Below are 13,091 nucleotides of genomic sequence, written 5' to 3'. Positions count from 1 at the left end.
AGATCAATGTTCCCACATTCAGTACTAATAAAGGTCTGGATAAAATACTTCAATGATCAATGAGATATCATACCATCCATAAGCAATCTGCATAATTCAGCGGCCTCAGCTGCTTCATCTTCTATTTCCTCCTCTGCCTGGGCCAAAGTTGGGCGTCTTCTCATTTTAAGACCCTTAACACCATCTCCCTTATCACGTTTTAAGTCATTGGTACCCTCTTCTCCCTCTTCACACTCCTCAGCATCAAGTAAATTTTCCAGATCTCCAGCAAAAGAATCTAGATCGCTATTCCCTTCTGAATCACTATCATTTTCATCACCATTTACAGCTGACAGACTCTGAACTTGTCGATCCCAAATCTCCTGGCACTTTTCTCGGGTCTGCTGCTGTAACTGAAGAAAGGACATTCGCTGGCCCCGAGCATATTTGCTGATAGTTGTTGGATCAACCTTAACCCCAGATGCAGCTTGCTCACTTGAAAGTTTGCGTATCATAGCAATGCGATGCCACCGGGTTTGTTTTGCAATGACTTCCTCAGGAACATTGAACTTGAGAAGAACCTGAAGTAAGAGCACTTGAGATTACCAACAGGAATCCCTATGGATTAAATAAGCTGTGCTATACCCTCATGATACTAACAGTCCGAAGCCAACTAGACACTAAGAAGAGAAACTAGCACAATGGACACTGTTAGATGTAAAACCATTGAAAATACGAAATATAAAACCATTCATCTGTTTTCACTCAACAACTAATGTTTTGAGAAGGATGGTTCATATGGTGGAGCATATATGTGGAAAATAATTTGGTTCTTAAGCAAGTACTTTAATATGTGTGAGAAAAAATCTGCACAAAAAGGAAAAAATACTGAAAATAGATATAAAAGAGAATACCAACAAGCAAAACAATCATATTTCACAAAATCAATTTCACTTATCAAATGTAGGTCTGAGTTTAATAAAAAGGATAAGGGAATGAAAGGTGAACACACCAGTTCTTGTGAAATACTTGCCTACTTATATTCAAGTAAATGAATCACTTGACTAAGGCATCGATCAAAATTAAATATCCATTTTTTTTCAGGCACCCCTATTCATATTCATTATGGATTAATCCAATTTGCTGCACTAATTTTTTTTTCTCATGTGCAACATGTAAATCAGTTTATTTCAAGATTCTGTCCTCATCTCAGCTTTATTTACAATCTCACTAACAAAGTACAAAATGTGAGGAAAAAATTCATCTGCCAAAAAGAAAAGTCTTTTTTTAACATTAAGCTCAATGGTTCACTAAATACAAGCAGTTCAGAGCAGATCACCAAAACACAACACACCTCTCTTGCAGCCTCCATGCTTAATCTACGTAGATCAGCATCTGTACCAGTAACAGTGGAACCTCCCCTGCCAGCAGCAGCTTTCTTCTTCACCGTTGCACTAGACACTGGTGCCTTTGGAGGTGCCCGAGCATAGCTAAAACCCATTCCACGACCAGATGGATCACCAACACCAGTAATTTCCATTCGTTCAATATTTTCCTTACCCTACCAAAAAAAATTCCAGGGAAGGAGGGGGATGGAAATTTTCATGACTAAATTAGTCAATTACGAGAAGGAAAAATAACAAACACATTATCATCACAGTGTAGTAAATTTTCTTTATATTATTTACAAAATCCCCATCTTCTGAAAACATAATTCCTATTTCAAAACACTAAAATAGAAAAATAAAATAAAGTACAGAAGTCAAATAATTCTACCCATAGAAGTAAATTATAACTAAATCAATTGTATATGGATGCATGAATTCTTTTGCTGCATGTATCTAAATTCAACTGCAATATCTACTTTACTTGCACCCAAATTTTATTGGATTTATATGACACTCAGAATGGAAGAATTGTGGTAATTAAAGGAAGAATTGCAGTAATTCTAGGCCATATGTAGAACTAGGACTAATAGCTTTCAGGACACTAACTCTTAATTCATGAAAATCTCAAAGCAAAGCATCTTCTTTTCAACATAACATTACAGAAGAGGTCAGCTTTATGACATGCTGCTGCAAACTTCGATTTTTTGACTAAATTTTAGGGTTGCAAAATATAAAAGAGAAAAGTTAAAAAGATAAAGTTTTTGATTTTTGGGATGCAAGGAAGAAAGGGGATAAGTAAGATGTTAGAGGACACACAATTTTCAGGGCCTTGGCACGAGATTCTGAGTGAAAAACTATAGCACATTTTCAAGCTTCAAACTTGTAAAGAACCAATTCAACCCAAAAGCTTAAGCTGTTGGGTGAGACTACATTAATAGTTTTTTATATATCTTAACACGCCCCCTCACACGAGAGTCCACTGGGCTTGAAGGGTGGACAATGCACAGCCCACCTACCTGTGCGAAGAAAGAAATTCCACTAGAAAGAAAGTGGAAGGCGGTGAGGATCGAACCTGGTACACCGAGGCTCTGATACCATGTAAAGAACCAATTCAACCCAAAAGCTTAAGTTGTTGGATGAGGGTACATTAATGGTTTTTTATATATCTCAACAAAACTCTTGCATAAAATTAAATAAACAAGTAGTGCAAATGTTACTAATAAGGAACTATACAAGTCAGCAACTCATTAATGGAGAAATTATATGCACATCTAACAAGGATAAGCTACAATGAGATCATTATGTAGTAGTTTGTTGCTCCTTGGCAATCGATTCTTCTATTTTTTTATTTTTTATTTTTCCTCTTCTTTTTTTATATTTTCACTTTTATCTACAAAAAAACCAAATTGACATATATTAACAAATTTTCAACACACAAACAGGATGGATGCCAATGCCAAATAATCTCAAAATCAGAATAAACATGGATCACCTGGCTTGTACAGGCAACAAAATTGTTACTCAAGTTCCAAGGAGTAATTTGCAGTTCCCTCTCAATGTGCGATGCAGCAGCCAGTGCTATTGCTTCATCAGGAAGCCGACTCATTGCAGACGAAATATTAGTAGGATGTGTTTCAGTTATTCCTAAATGTTTTAGACGGTAGAGGCCAGCTTGCATACTCTCATAGGCACAAACCTAAAACAATTTTTAATGAATATAAACAAAGAAAGAATCATATTAACAGATGTAACAGATACGTCTTATAACAAAGAAACAATAAAGCAAAGATTCTGGACACACACTCACAAGCAGTTAATGCACTTTCAAAACACACACATACAACCAAGCTACGCAACATGTAGAGTATATAATAAAATATTATTGAAATTTCTAGTCCCTGAAACTTACAAAATCATAAAATAGTACAAGGCAAAGAGCAGACACAAGGATAAAAACGCAATATTTATGGACTTGATTGAATTATGTTTTCAAAAACAGTTTATTGATTTTATTTACAAAAAAAAAAATGTTTGATAAGTCCTTTTTGTAAAAATAGTTCTAAAAATTATTACTGTCTTTTAGTTTTTAGAATCAAATTTAGAAAATATGGGCTTGTTTGATTTCAGTTCTTAAAAGCAGTTTTTTAATTTTCAGAACAAAAAAAAAACAAAAAACTTGTTTGGTAATGTCTGTTTTGTAAAAATAGTTCTAAAAATTATCACTATTTTTTAGTTTTTAGAATCAAAATTAGAGATTTGTTTTGTATTTTGACTTTTAACTTTCAAAAGAAAAAAAACCCAGAAAATACTTGTTTCATTAACAATTCTACAAAACAGTTTTGAGGGGGGAAAAACAACAGAACACAATCACACAGACCCCATATCTCAGTTGTTTTTGTTTTGTGTTTTGACTTTTAACTTCCAAAACAAAAACACAAAAAATATCTATTTTATTAACTATTCTACAAAACAATTTTTAAGAACAAAAAAAAACATAATACAATCAAACTATTGAAAAGAAGTTTTTTTATATTGATATTGAATAAATTACATGAGTGAGTATTTATACAAGAAAGAATCGCTAAGAATGACTAAGCGATGACTAATCAATCCTATCACAATCCTAATCACAATCAATTCTAATCAATCACAACCAATCCTAATCAATCATAATCAATCCTAATTAATAGGAAATAAAAACGGAAACATGTTTGAATTCTAATTTTCTACACTCCCCCTCAAGTTGGGAGGTAAATATTGATCATTCCCAACTTGCCAATCAAGTCTTCGAATGCTGGACGGTGTAGGCCCTTGGTAAGGACATCTGCCGTTTTCTCTTTGGTTGGAACATATATCAAACGCACACTTCCATCATCTAATTTTTCTTTGATGAAGTGACGATCAACTTCCACGTGCTTTGTTCGATCATGATGCACAGGATTTTGAGCAATGCTAACAGCTGCCTTGTTGTCACAATATAGTTTTATTGGTAGGGAATATGAAATCTTCAACTCTTGAAGAAGTCTTCTCAACCAGATTCCTTCACAAACTCCATGAGCTAAAGCTCGAAATTCTGCTTCAGCACTACTTCTTGCAACCACTGTTTGCTTTTTGCTTCTCCAAGTAACAAGATTTCCCCACACATAGGTGCAATAGCCTGAGGTAGATCTCCTGTCTACTGATGAGCCTGCCCAATCTGCATCAGTGTAGATTTCAATTGTCCTTTTATACCCCTTTTTATTCCTGGAGTATTCTTGAGGTATCTAAGCACCCTATAGACTGCACTAAGATGTTTCTCCTTGGGTGAGTGCATGAATTGACTAATCATACTCACCACAAAGGCAATGTCAGGACGCGTATGAGATAAGTAGATTAGTTTACCAACCAATCGCTGATATTGTTCTTTATCCACCTCATTCCCATCTTCAATACCTAACTTGGTATTAGGTTCCACAGGTGTCTCAGCAGGTTTACACCCTAACATTCCTGTTTCCAACAAAAGATCTAGAACATATTTCTTTTGTGTTAGAGTGATGCCTGTTTTGCTCCTAGCAACTTCCATACCAAGGAAATATTTGAGAGTGCCAAGGTCTTTGAGTTCAAATTGAGCTGCTAGAAATTTCTTCAAGGTGTTCAATTCCTCAATATCATCACCTGTAAGAATTATATCATCTACATATACAATAAGAATAGCAATTTTACCATCCTTAGAGTGTTTGTGGAAGAGAGTATGATCAGTCTGTGCTTGAATGAAGCCTCTTCTTTTGACTGCTTGTGTGAATTTGTCGAACCATTCTCTGGGAGACTGTTTCAATCCATATAGAGACTTTTTTAGTTTACACACTGATCCATTTCCCTTTTCAAAACCAGGTGGAGGATCCATATAGACTTCTTCATGTAAGTCACCATTTAGGAATGCATTCTTCACATCTAACTGTTGCAGAGGCCAATCTAGATTGGCAGCAAGAGATAAGAGAACTCGGATGGTATTGACTTTAGCAACCGGAGCAAAAGTCTCATGATAATCTATCCCATGAGTCTGAGTGAAACCCTTTGCAACCAATCTTGCCTTGTATCTGTTGATGCTATTATCTGCATTGAATTTTATTGTAAACACCCATTTGCATCCTACTGCCTTTTTTCCTTTGGGTAGGGTCACTATCTCCCAAGTTCCATTTCTTTCTAAAGCATTCATTTCTTCAAAGACAGCATCCCTCCATTTTTTATCATTGAGAGCCTCATGTATATTTCTCGATATCTTTGTACTATCCAACATAGTATTGAAAGCACGAAACCCTGGGGACAACTTTCCATATGAAATATGATTAGAAATAGGATGAGTAGTACAAGATCGAGTACCTTTTCTGAGAGCAATGGGCAAGTGTAGATCATTTTCACCATGACACTCAAGTATTGGGGTGCTGGAACTAGAACATGGTTCAGAATCCTGGCAGTGTAGAGGCTCTGGGTTATTCACACTTTGAGGAGGCTTTCGCCTGCTATAAACTTGTCCCCATTTTGAGGAGGCTCCTGATGGTGAGGATTCTGTAGCTCCCCCTGTTTCCAAAAATAGAGGTAATATTGTGGCATTAATAGGTTCCCATGACTGATCTTCATCTACTCCTATAGACTCCCCCTGAAGAGAAGTCGAGGGGAAGAAAGGGTCATTCTCAGAAAAAGTGACATCCATAGAGACAAAGACCTTACGAAGAGAGGGTGAATAACACTTATAGCCACGTTGAGTAGGAGAATAACCAATAAAGACACACTGGAGAGACTTAGGATCAAGCTTAGACCGTTGATGGGAGGGAATATGGACAAATACAACGCAACCAAATAACTTGAGAGGTAAGGAGGAGACACCTCGGAAGGAAGGGAAGATACGAACAAGACTAGAAAGAGGAGACTGAAATTTCAGAATGCGAGATGGCATTCGATTTATCAGATACGAGGCAGTGAGAACTGCCTCTCCCCAAAGATATTTAGGAACACTCGTGGTAAACATAAGAGCCCGAGCAACTTCAAGGAGATGTCGGTTTTTTCTTTCCGCAACTCCGTTTTGTTGGGGTGTGTCAGGACACGAGCTTTGGTGAAGGATGCCATGTTGGGAAAGATATTCTCCAAGAATAGAGTTAAAATACTCTTTGCCATTATCTGTACGAAGAATTTGTATAGCAACTTGGAATTGGGTTTGAACCATGGCATGAAATTTTTTAAACACGGATGCAGCATCGGACTTATCCTTTAGAAGATACACCCAACAGACTCGAGAATGGTCATCAATGAAGGTAATGAACCATCGAGTACCTGAAATATTTTTAACACGGGCTGGACCCCATATGTCACTATGAATTAAGGAAAATGGGGAAGAGTCATGGTGAACTTTAGAAGGATAATGAGCACGAGTATGCTTGGCAAGTTGACAAATATCACAAGAAAACAAACTTGGACTTTTATTAATAAATAAGTTTGGCAACAACTTCTGAAGATAAATAAAATTTGGATGGCCTAGCCTACGATGCCACAGCATAACATCATTACATGAATCAAAAGGAAACATAGAGTTTTTTTCTACGACGAAAACAGCTTCATGAGTCACATCCTCCTCAAAGTAGTAAAGTCCACCATCCTCTCTAGCACTGCCAATCATCCTCTCCGAGTCCTGTTCCTGAAAAACACAACCATGTGGAAAGAATTTAGCAAAGCAATGCAACTCAGAGGTGAGCTTGCTAATGGAAATGAGATTACAAGTCAGAGAAGGAACATAAAGAACTGATGTCAAAGTAATCAGCTCAGAAAGTTTAATGGTTCCGTGTCCCGCAATCTGGGAAAAACTGCCATCGGCGATCTTGACCCGAGAAGGTTCAGAATATGGAGTGTATGAACAAAACAAGCCAAGATTACCTGTCATATGATCAGAGGCTCCAGAATCAAGGATCCAATGATTTTGACTATCAACATGGAAAGTTGTACCTTGCTGGACCACATGACTAGTGGCCTTAGGAGGTTGAGTCAAAAGTCTCTGAAGTTGTTCAAACTGAGTCTTGCTAAGAAAGACACCATCAGAGTCAGAGGATGCATGAGGCTCATCAACCTTGTCATCAGTAGAGACCTGATATGCACGACCTTTATTTTGTCCTTTGGGCTTCCAATTTGCAGGTTTCCCGTGGATTTCCCAACATTTCTCACGGGTATGACCAATTTTATTGCAGTGGGTGCACCATGGACGACCATCCCGTTTTGATTCTCCGGAGGAACGGTCAATGGTACGGTTGGCAGCTAATGCAGACATATCATCAGACTTATCAAGCGACTCCTTTTCTCCCAGCATAACTCTCCGTCTACTGGCTTCTCGACGAACTTCAGCAAAGGCGTCAGCAAGTGAAGGTAACGGTCGCTGCCCCAATATTCGACCACGAACCTCATCAAGATCTCGGTTGAGTCCGGCAAGGAAATCATACAGTCTTTCCTTCTCCAAGTGTTTTTTAAATTGGGTATTAGCTTCCAATCCCTTAAGATCAGATGCATAATAAAGATCCAATTCCTGCCATAAATTCGTTAGTGCAGTAAAATATTCAGTAACAGTCATACCCCTTTGACGAAAGTCTCTCAACTTATTTCTCAGTTCAAAAACTTGAGAGGTATTCTCCAGATCGGAGTAATTTTGTTGAACAGCATCCCAAATTTCCTTGGCAGTATCAAAGAACAGATAGGTTTGGCCAATCTGTGGTTCCATGGAATTAGTCAGCCAAGCCATGACCAAGGAATTATTAATCTCCCAATCGTCATAATCAGGAGAATTCTCAGTAGGTTTCTTAATTTTTCCCTCAAGATAGCCCATCTTACCCTTTGCCCGGATGACCAACTTAACAGATTGAAACCATTGCAGAAAATTCTTACCGTTCAACCGGTGATTGGTGATCTGCAAACCTAAGTTGTCTCCAGAGGACTGAGAATTTGGGGCAGATGAGGAGGCGGAAGAGTGTTTTGAGGAAGCCATGAATAAAAAGAGAAGGGTTGACCGTTGATGAAAAATCAAGTTTTGTAAACTTTTGATCTGACCTTTGGAACAGGAAGGGGAGAAGCCGGCGAGAAGGTATGTGCAAGTCGCGACGGAAAAAGACGTCTGGAAGGCGGCGCGTGGAGCTCACGCGCCAGAGACTGGCCGCGCGTGTGACCGCGCGTGGCGGCGCGTGCAGCGGCTGACGGCGATGGGTCCAGCGGCAGTCGACTCGTCGGATCCTTCTGAGTCGAATGGTCACCTCACTTTCTTGATCGGAGGTCAGTAAACTAGGTTTCTGTGTTGGACAGATTCAAGGAGGTGTTTAGGAGGTGTTTGACGGTGATGGAAGTGTTTGGATGGTTATTTCAGATTTGAATTAGGGTAGGAACGAACCCGCTCTGATACCATATTGAAAAGAAGTTTTTGTATATTGATATTGAATAAATTACATGAGTGAGTATTTATACAAGAAAGAATCGCTAAGAATGACTAAGCGATGACTAATCAATCCTATCACAATCCTAATCACAATCAATTCTAATCAATCACAATCAATCCTAATCAATCATAATCAATCCTAATTAATAGGAAATAAAAACGGAAACATGTTTGAATTCTAATTTTCTACACAAACAAACCCTATAATTTTTCAAAACCTCACTTTTTCAACAACCTAACAGCACACCATCAGGAGTGCACCAAAAAGGAGAACTCCTGAATCATGAAATTGATGGAATAAATTTTACAGTGCAAGTTCCAAACCTCTTAGCATGTTTTAAAGATAATCTTCTCTATTACTATTAATACTGCATTTCAACAAAAAGTTATGTTTTAATTAATCAGCAAAGAAACTGAATGTCATGTGATATAACTCACAAGCTCTGGTGTCACCATTTTTCTCAGTTCATCCTCCGACCACATGCGGAAATTTCGCTTTTTAACCAAAATTGACTGTCCATTTGTTCCCCTCTGCAGTAATTTATATTGAACGAAACATTCAGGTATATAGAAAACATAATCAGAAATATAGATCAGATTGTAATGCAAATCGCATAAATTCCAAAATAAAATCATTTTGCAGAAATTTTCTGCATATATATATATATAATTTTATTTTTGAGAAAAAAATCGTAAGTCAGGTTTCATTTTCTTTCCAAAATAAAATTATATAAGGATAGCCTCACCCCTACCCTTGTAAGTCAAGGTTTAGTAGCTCTTTCTCTCTTTATTCTTTCTTAAATAAATAAGGTCCCGTTTGGCTTCAGAAAATGTGTCCTGGTTCAATGTTCTGATTTCACTAACAATTACAAAAATGTGACCTTGTTTTCACTTTATTTCTTGTTTTCAAAGATTTGTATAGGAAAAGGTTAAAACTATTACAAATCTTCGAAAACAGAAACTAAAGTTAAACAATGTGGCATTTTTGTAATTATTACTAATAATAGAAAATAGAAACAAAAAACATTTCTTTCAACCAAAAATACCCTAAGGAATTCTATTAGCATTCATTTAGTATACATTAATAGGATAACAAGCTTTCTGAGCCACCAATACCTGTAAATTGGCATATTCCTTGATTTTCTTACGGAATGAGGCTTCTGATTGGTAAGGAAACTGTGACAAAAATTCATCAATACGGATGTGTGGAGCCAAATGTCGCTTCTCTGCTGCTTGGAATTCACGGCACATGTGTACCAGTAGCCTGTTCATCATGTAAGTCTGAAGATTCTTACTTCCAGGTGATAATACCTCCATGAGAGGCTCCTGCAAAGAGTGTTTGAATAATACATTAGCTTACATCACAATTACGAACTTTACATCTTTCTTTTTCTTTTTTTTTGCCATTGAGAAATTTCCAGTGATTTGGTAGGCAAATTGCAGTATCAAACAAGAAAAAGCTAATCAGAGATAAATAACACATTGTGACTGCTTAAAACATGCTATCCATCAAAGGTTTCACCAAACAATAATTCAAAGACTTAAAATGAAATTCCTTCAACTTATCATTAACTGAAATTTACAGAATTAAAAGAAGACAATTATTAACTCCACAAACAGCATTTAACAAGAATATACAGACCTGCTGCCCGACAACATGAACTTTATCGATGCGCCTCAACGACAGCTTTCCCTTTGATGAACGAACCAGCAGGTAGTCAGTTAATGGAACTTTATGAGGAAATATGGGTGCTCTATACATATTTGTCTCAAGTGATGATTGACTGCAACCAGGTTTTAAATCTCCAAGGAAAGGAGATTTATCAGCAGGATCCAGAGAAATAATGTGCCCCAAGCTGCTATCTGTGTTCCGTAATAAGGAGCCAGATTGGTCATCCGGTGAACATTTTTGATAGTATGTACAAAGTCTTGCGCCCATTCCTACATTGCTCAAAAGTAAAGGCCTTTCCTCACAATACCTACGAAGAGAACATATTCAATGAGCTTCCAATGGAGTATCCTCAATCCTCATTCATACAACAAAACACACAAAGTACCAAAGAAAAACAAAGTAACATGAGTATCACCATTGCAGACAAGAAATTTATTGAACAAAATCTCAAATCAAGGTAGTGCAGTGCCAAAAAAACATTGCTCTTGGATACATTAGATTTGGTTTCATGAGGACATGCTCACTATGAATTCCAGGCAGAAAATAATGTGCATTTCAGTGCTCCCAATAATTTGTTTTAAGATGAGGATTAACCGTTACATATTACCATTTCAGAATAACTTAAAATTCCAATCAAAGCTGAAATACACACATACAAAACTACATATTACTGCAAGCAGAATATCAAGTTGGAAAGCTATTTTGTACAAAAAAGGTACTTCCAGAATTTAGTCACCCAGAGTCAAAGATCCAAAATTTGAAAAGAAATTCCATAGATCCATAATGCAATCAAGCAATTGTTATTGTTGAGATATATAGTCCCACATTGGTTGTATGTGCAACTAATGTTGAGATATATAGTCCCACATTGGTTGTAGAGATTTTTGGCTTCCGTCCACACATCATAGCAGGTCTCAAAGGGAATGAAAATATTGAGAAGAGATGAATCAATGGATTGCCAAAGAATACTGAGGAGCTGAGCATCAACTTTCTCCCATTCAGACGTCTGATCTTTGGAAATATCAGTCTTCTTAGTGGTGAGATGTTTGTCATGGCCTTGACCGGTAAACCAGATCTTAACAAAAGTAGACCAGGTCTTGTAAGTAGCAGATCCGGTCAATTTCAGAGTTGTGATAGATGGAATAGCACTTGAAATGATGCCGGAAGGATGTTTACTGGTTCCTTCCATTAGAAACAGCGATCAGACGAACAAAAAACGGTAAAAGTCACGCGAAAAAGGAACAAAGTAGCAACTTTTGCACTGGAAACCCCCGAACGGAAGAGACCCACAACGAACGGGCACCGGATCAGGAAGGAGGAGGCAGAGGCGAGCCTGTCTGCCTTGGTTTGGCCGAAAAAGGTGGCCGGAACAGTGCACACGCGCCGGAGAGAGGTGGCGCGTGAGGCCCACGCGCAGACGGCTGTGGTGGCGCGTGCTGCGGCCGTTTGGGACGAGTCTTGGACAGAAACGGTCGCCGGCGTGAGGGGATCCTAATCGCGTGGTTTCTCGCCGGAAAGGTGGCCGGAACAGTGATAAACAGTGACGGAACAGTGTTTCTGGCGATGTGAACAGTGTTTTCCGGTCAAATAATGAAGGAGGATGACGATCTGAGATCGAAAAAGGGTCTAACAATGTTCGGAAGGTTGAAAAAGGTTGCCGGTATGATGCACGGCGGTAAAAGGGTTTGCCGGTATGATGCACGGCAGTAAATAAGAAAGGAAAAGATATATATGCGGAAGCAGAGCTCTGATACCAAATTAAATCTGAATATTATTGTATATTCAAGTGTGTATAATTGTACAAGAAGGCTCTCTATTTATAGAGACTAAAAGACCTAATGGGAAGACCTAATGGGCCAAGCCCACAATCTAGACTATTCTAATAATAATAGATTAATATTATTTCTAACAGTTATGAGGAAGAAAGTAGGTGCATGCTTCAAGAAGTAAAAGGAGTCTGAACAGATAAACAAATCGTTAGACAAAAAGGAAAAGCATTGTTTGAGCACCAGGAATATATGCTTAAAAGCAGGCTCTCTGAGTAAGTTCAATTACGAAAAGTGTTTCTGGCTAACTGCTTGTGGAGGCCTTATGATGGGAAGGATGCTTATCAATCAGAAGAGAACACGCTATAGCACTGTATCTACGAAAAAAATAACTCAAAATTGTCATTCTCTATCTTCAAAATAAAACGCTTCCTCACAGCAGCTAAATAATAAATTTGATCACAAACCATCCTCCTCCTAACCTTCATCACTCCCATCCCCCAACACACACAAACACGAAGAGAGTGAGAGAGAGAGAGAGAGAATCAAAGAATCTGGAATAACCAAGGAAGCACGTACACGCTAAAAAACAGGGAGTGTCGTGTCCGACACGCCGATACACTCTGACACGAAGTCAAACATTCCCAACACGTTGACCATTTCGACACGCGAATTTGACCATGTCTGACACTGTCAAATGGCATTTTTGTAAAAACATCATATTTTTAAAAAAATTAAAATATATTAATAAAATTAAAATTCAAAAAAAATAACATCTAATAAAAACTTAAAAGTAAACCCTAAACGTTTCGACCTTAACTCTCTTTCTTCTTCACGCTACCTGC

The 13,091-nt window shown here is 37.8% G+C and overlaps 1 protein-coding gene across 1 annotated transcript in view; it reads right to left on the bottom strand.

Moving 5' to 3' along the window:
- The window catches only part of LOC133297050 (transcription initiation factor TFIID subunit 1), a 35,451-nt gene that overhangs the window by 5,534 nt on the left and 16,826 nt on the right, over window positions 1–13,091 (bottom strand). The window contains exons 11-16 of the mRNA XM_061496111.1: window positions 10,451–10,787; window positions 9,925–10,134; window positions 9,247–9,339; window positions 2,860–3,063; window positions 1,334–1,540; window positions 74–560 (exon numbers count right to left, since the gene is read on the bottom strand). Of these exons, the coding sequence (XP_061352095.1) occupies window positions 74–560; window positions 1,334–1,540; window positions 2,860–3,063; window positions 9,247–9,339; window positions 9,925–10,134; window positions 10,451–10,787 (1,538 nt within the window). The remainder of the gene's footprint in view (window positions 1–73; window positions 561–1,333; window positions 1,541–2,859; window positions 3,064–9,246; window positions 9,340–9,924; window positions 10,135–10,450; window positions 10,788–13,091) is intronic.

The sequence above is a fragment of the Gastrolobium bilobum genome, unplaced genomic scaffold, assembly GCF_033153095.1.
Source record: "Gastrolobium bilobum isolate Gb01-03AN ecotype WA unplaced genomic scaffold, APGP_CSIRO_Gbil_v1 utg5068, whole genome shotgun sequence".
Classification (NCBI taxonomy): domain Eukaryota; kingdom Viridiplantae; phylum Streptophyta; class Magnoliopsida; order Fabales; family Fabaceae; genus Gastrolobium; species Gastrolobium bilobum.
Note: the sequence above shows the minus strand (reverse complement) of the source record. Positions and strands in the feature narration are given on the sequence as shown.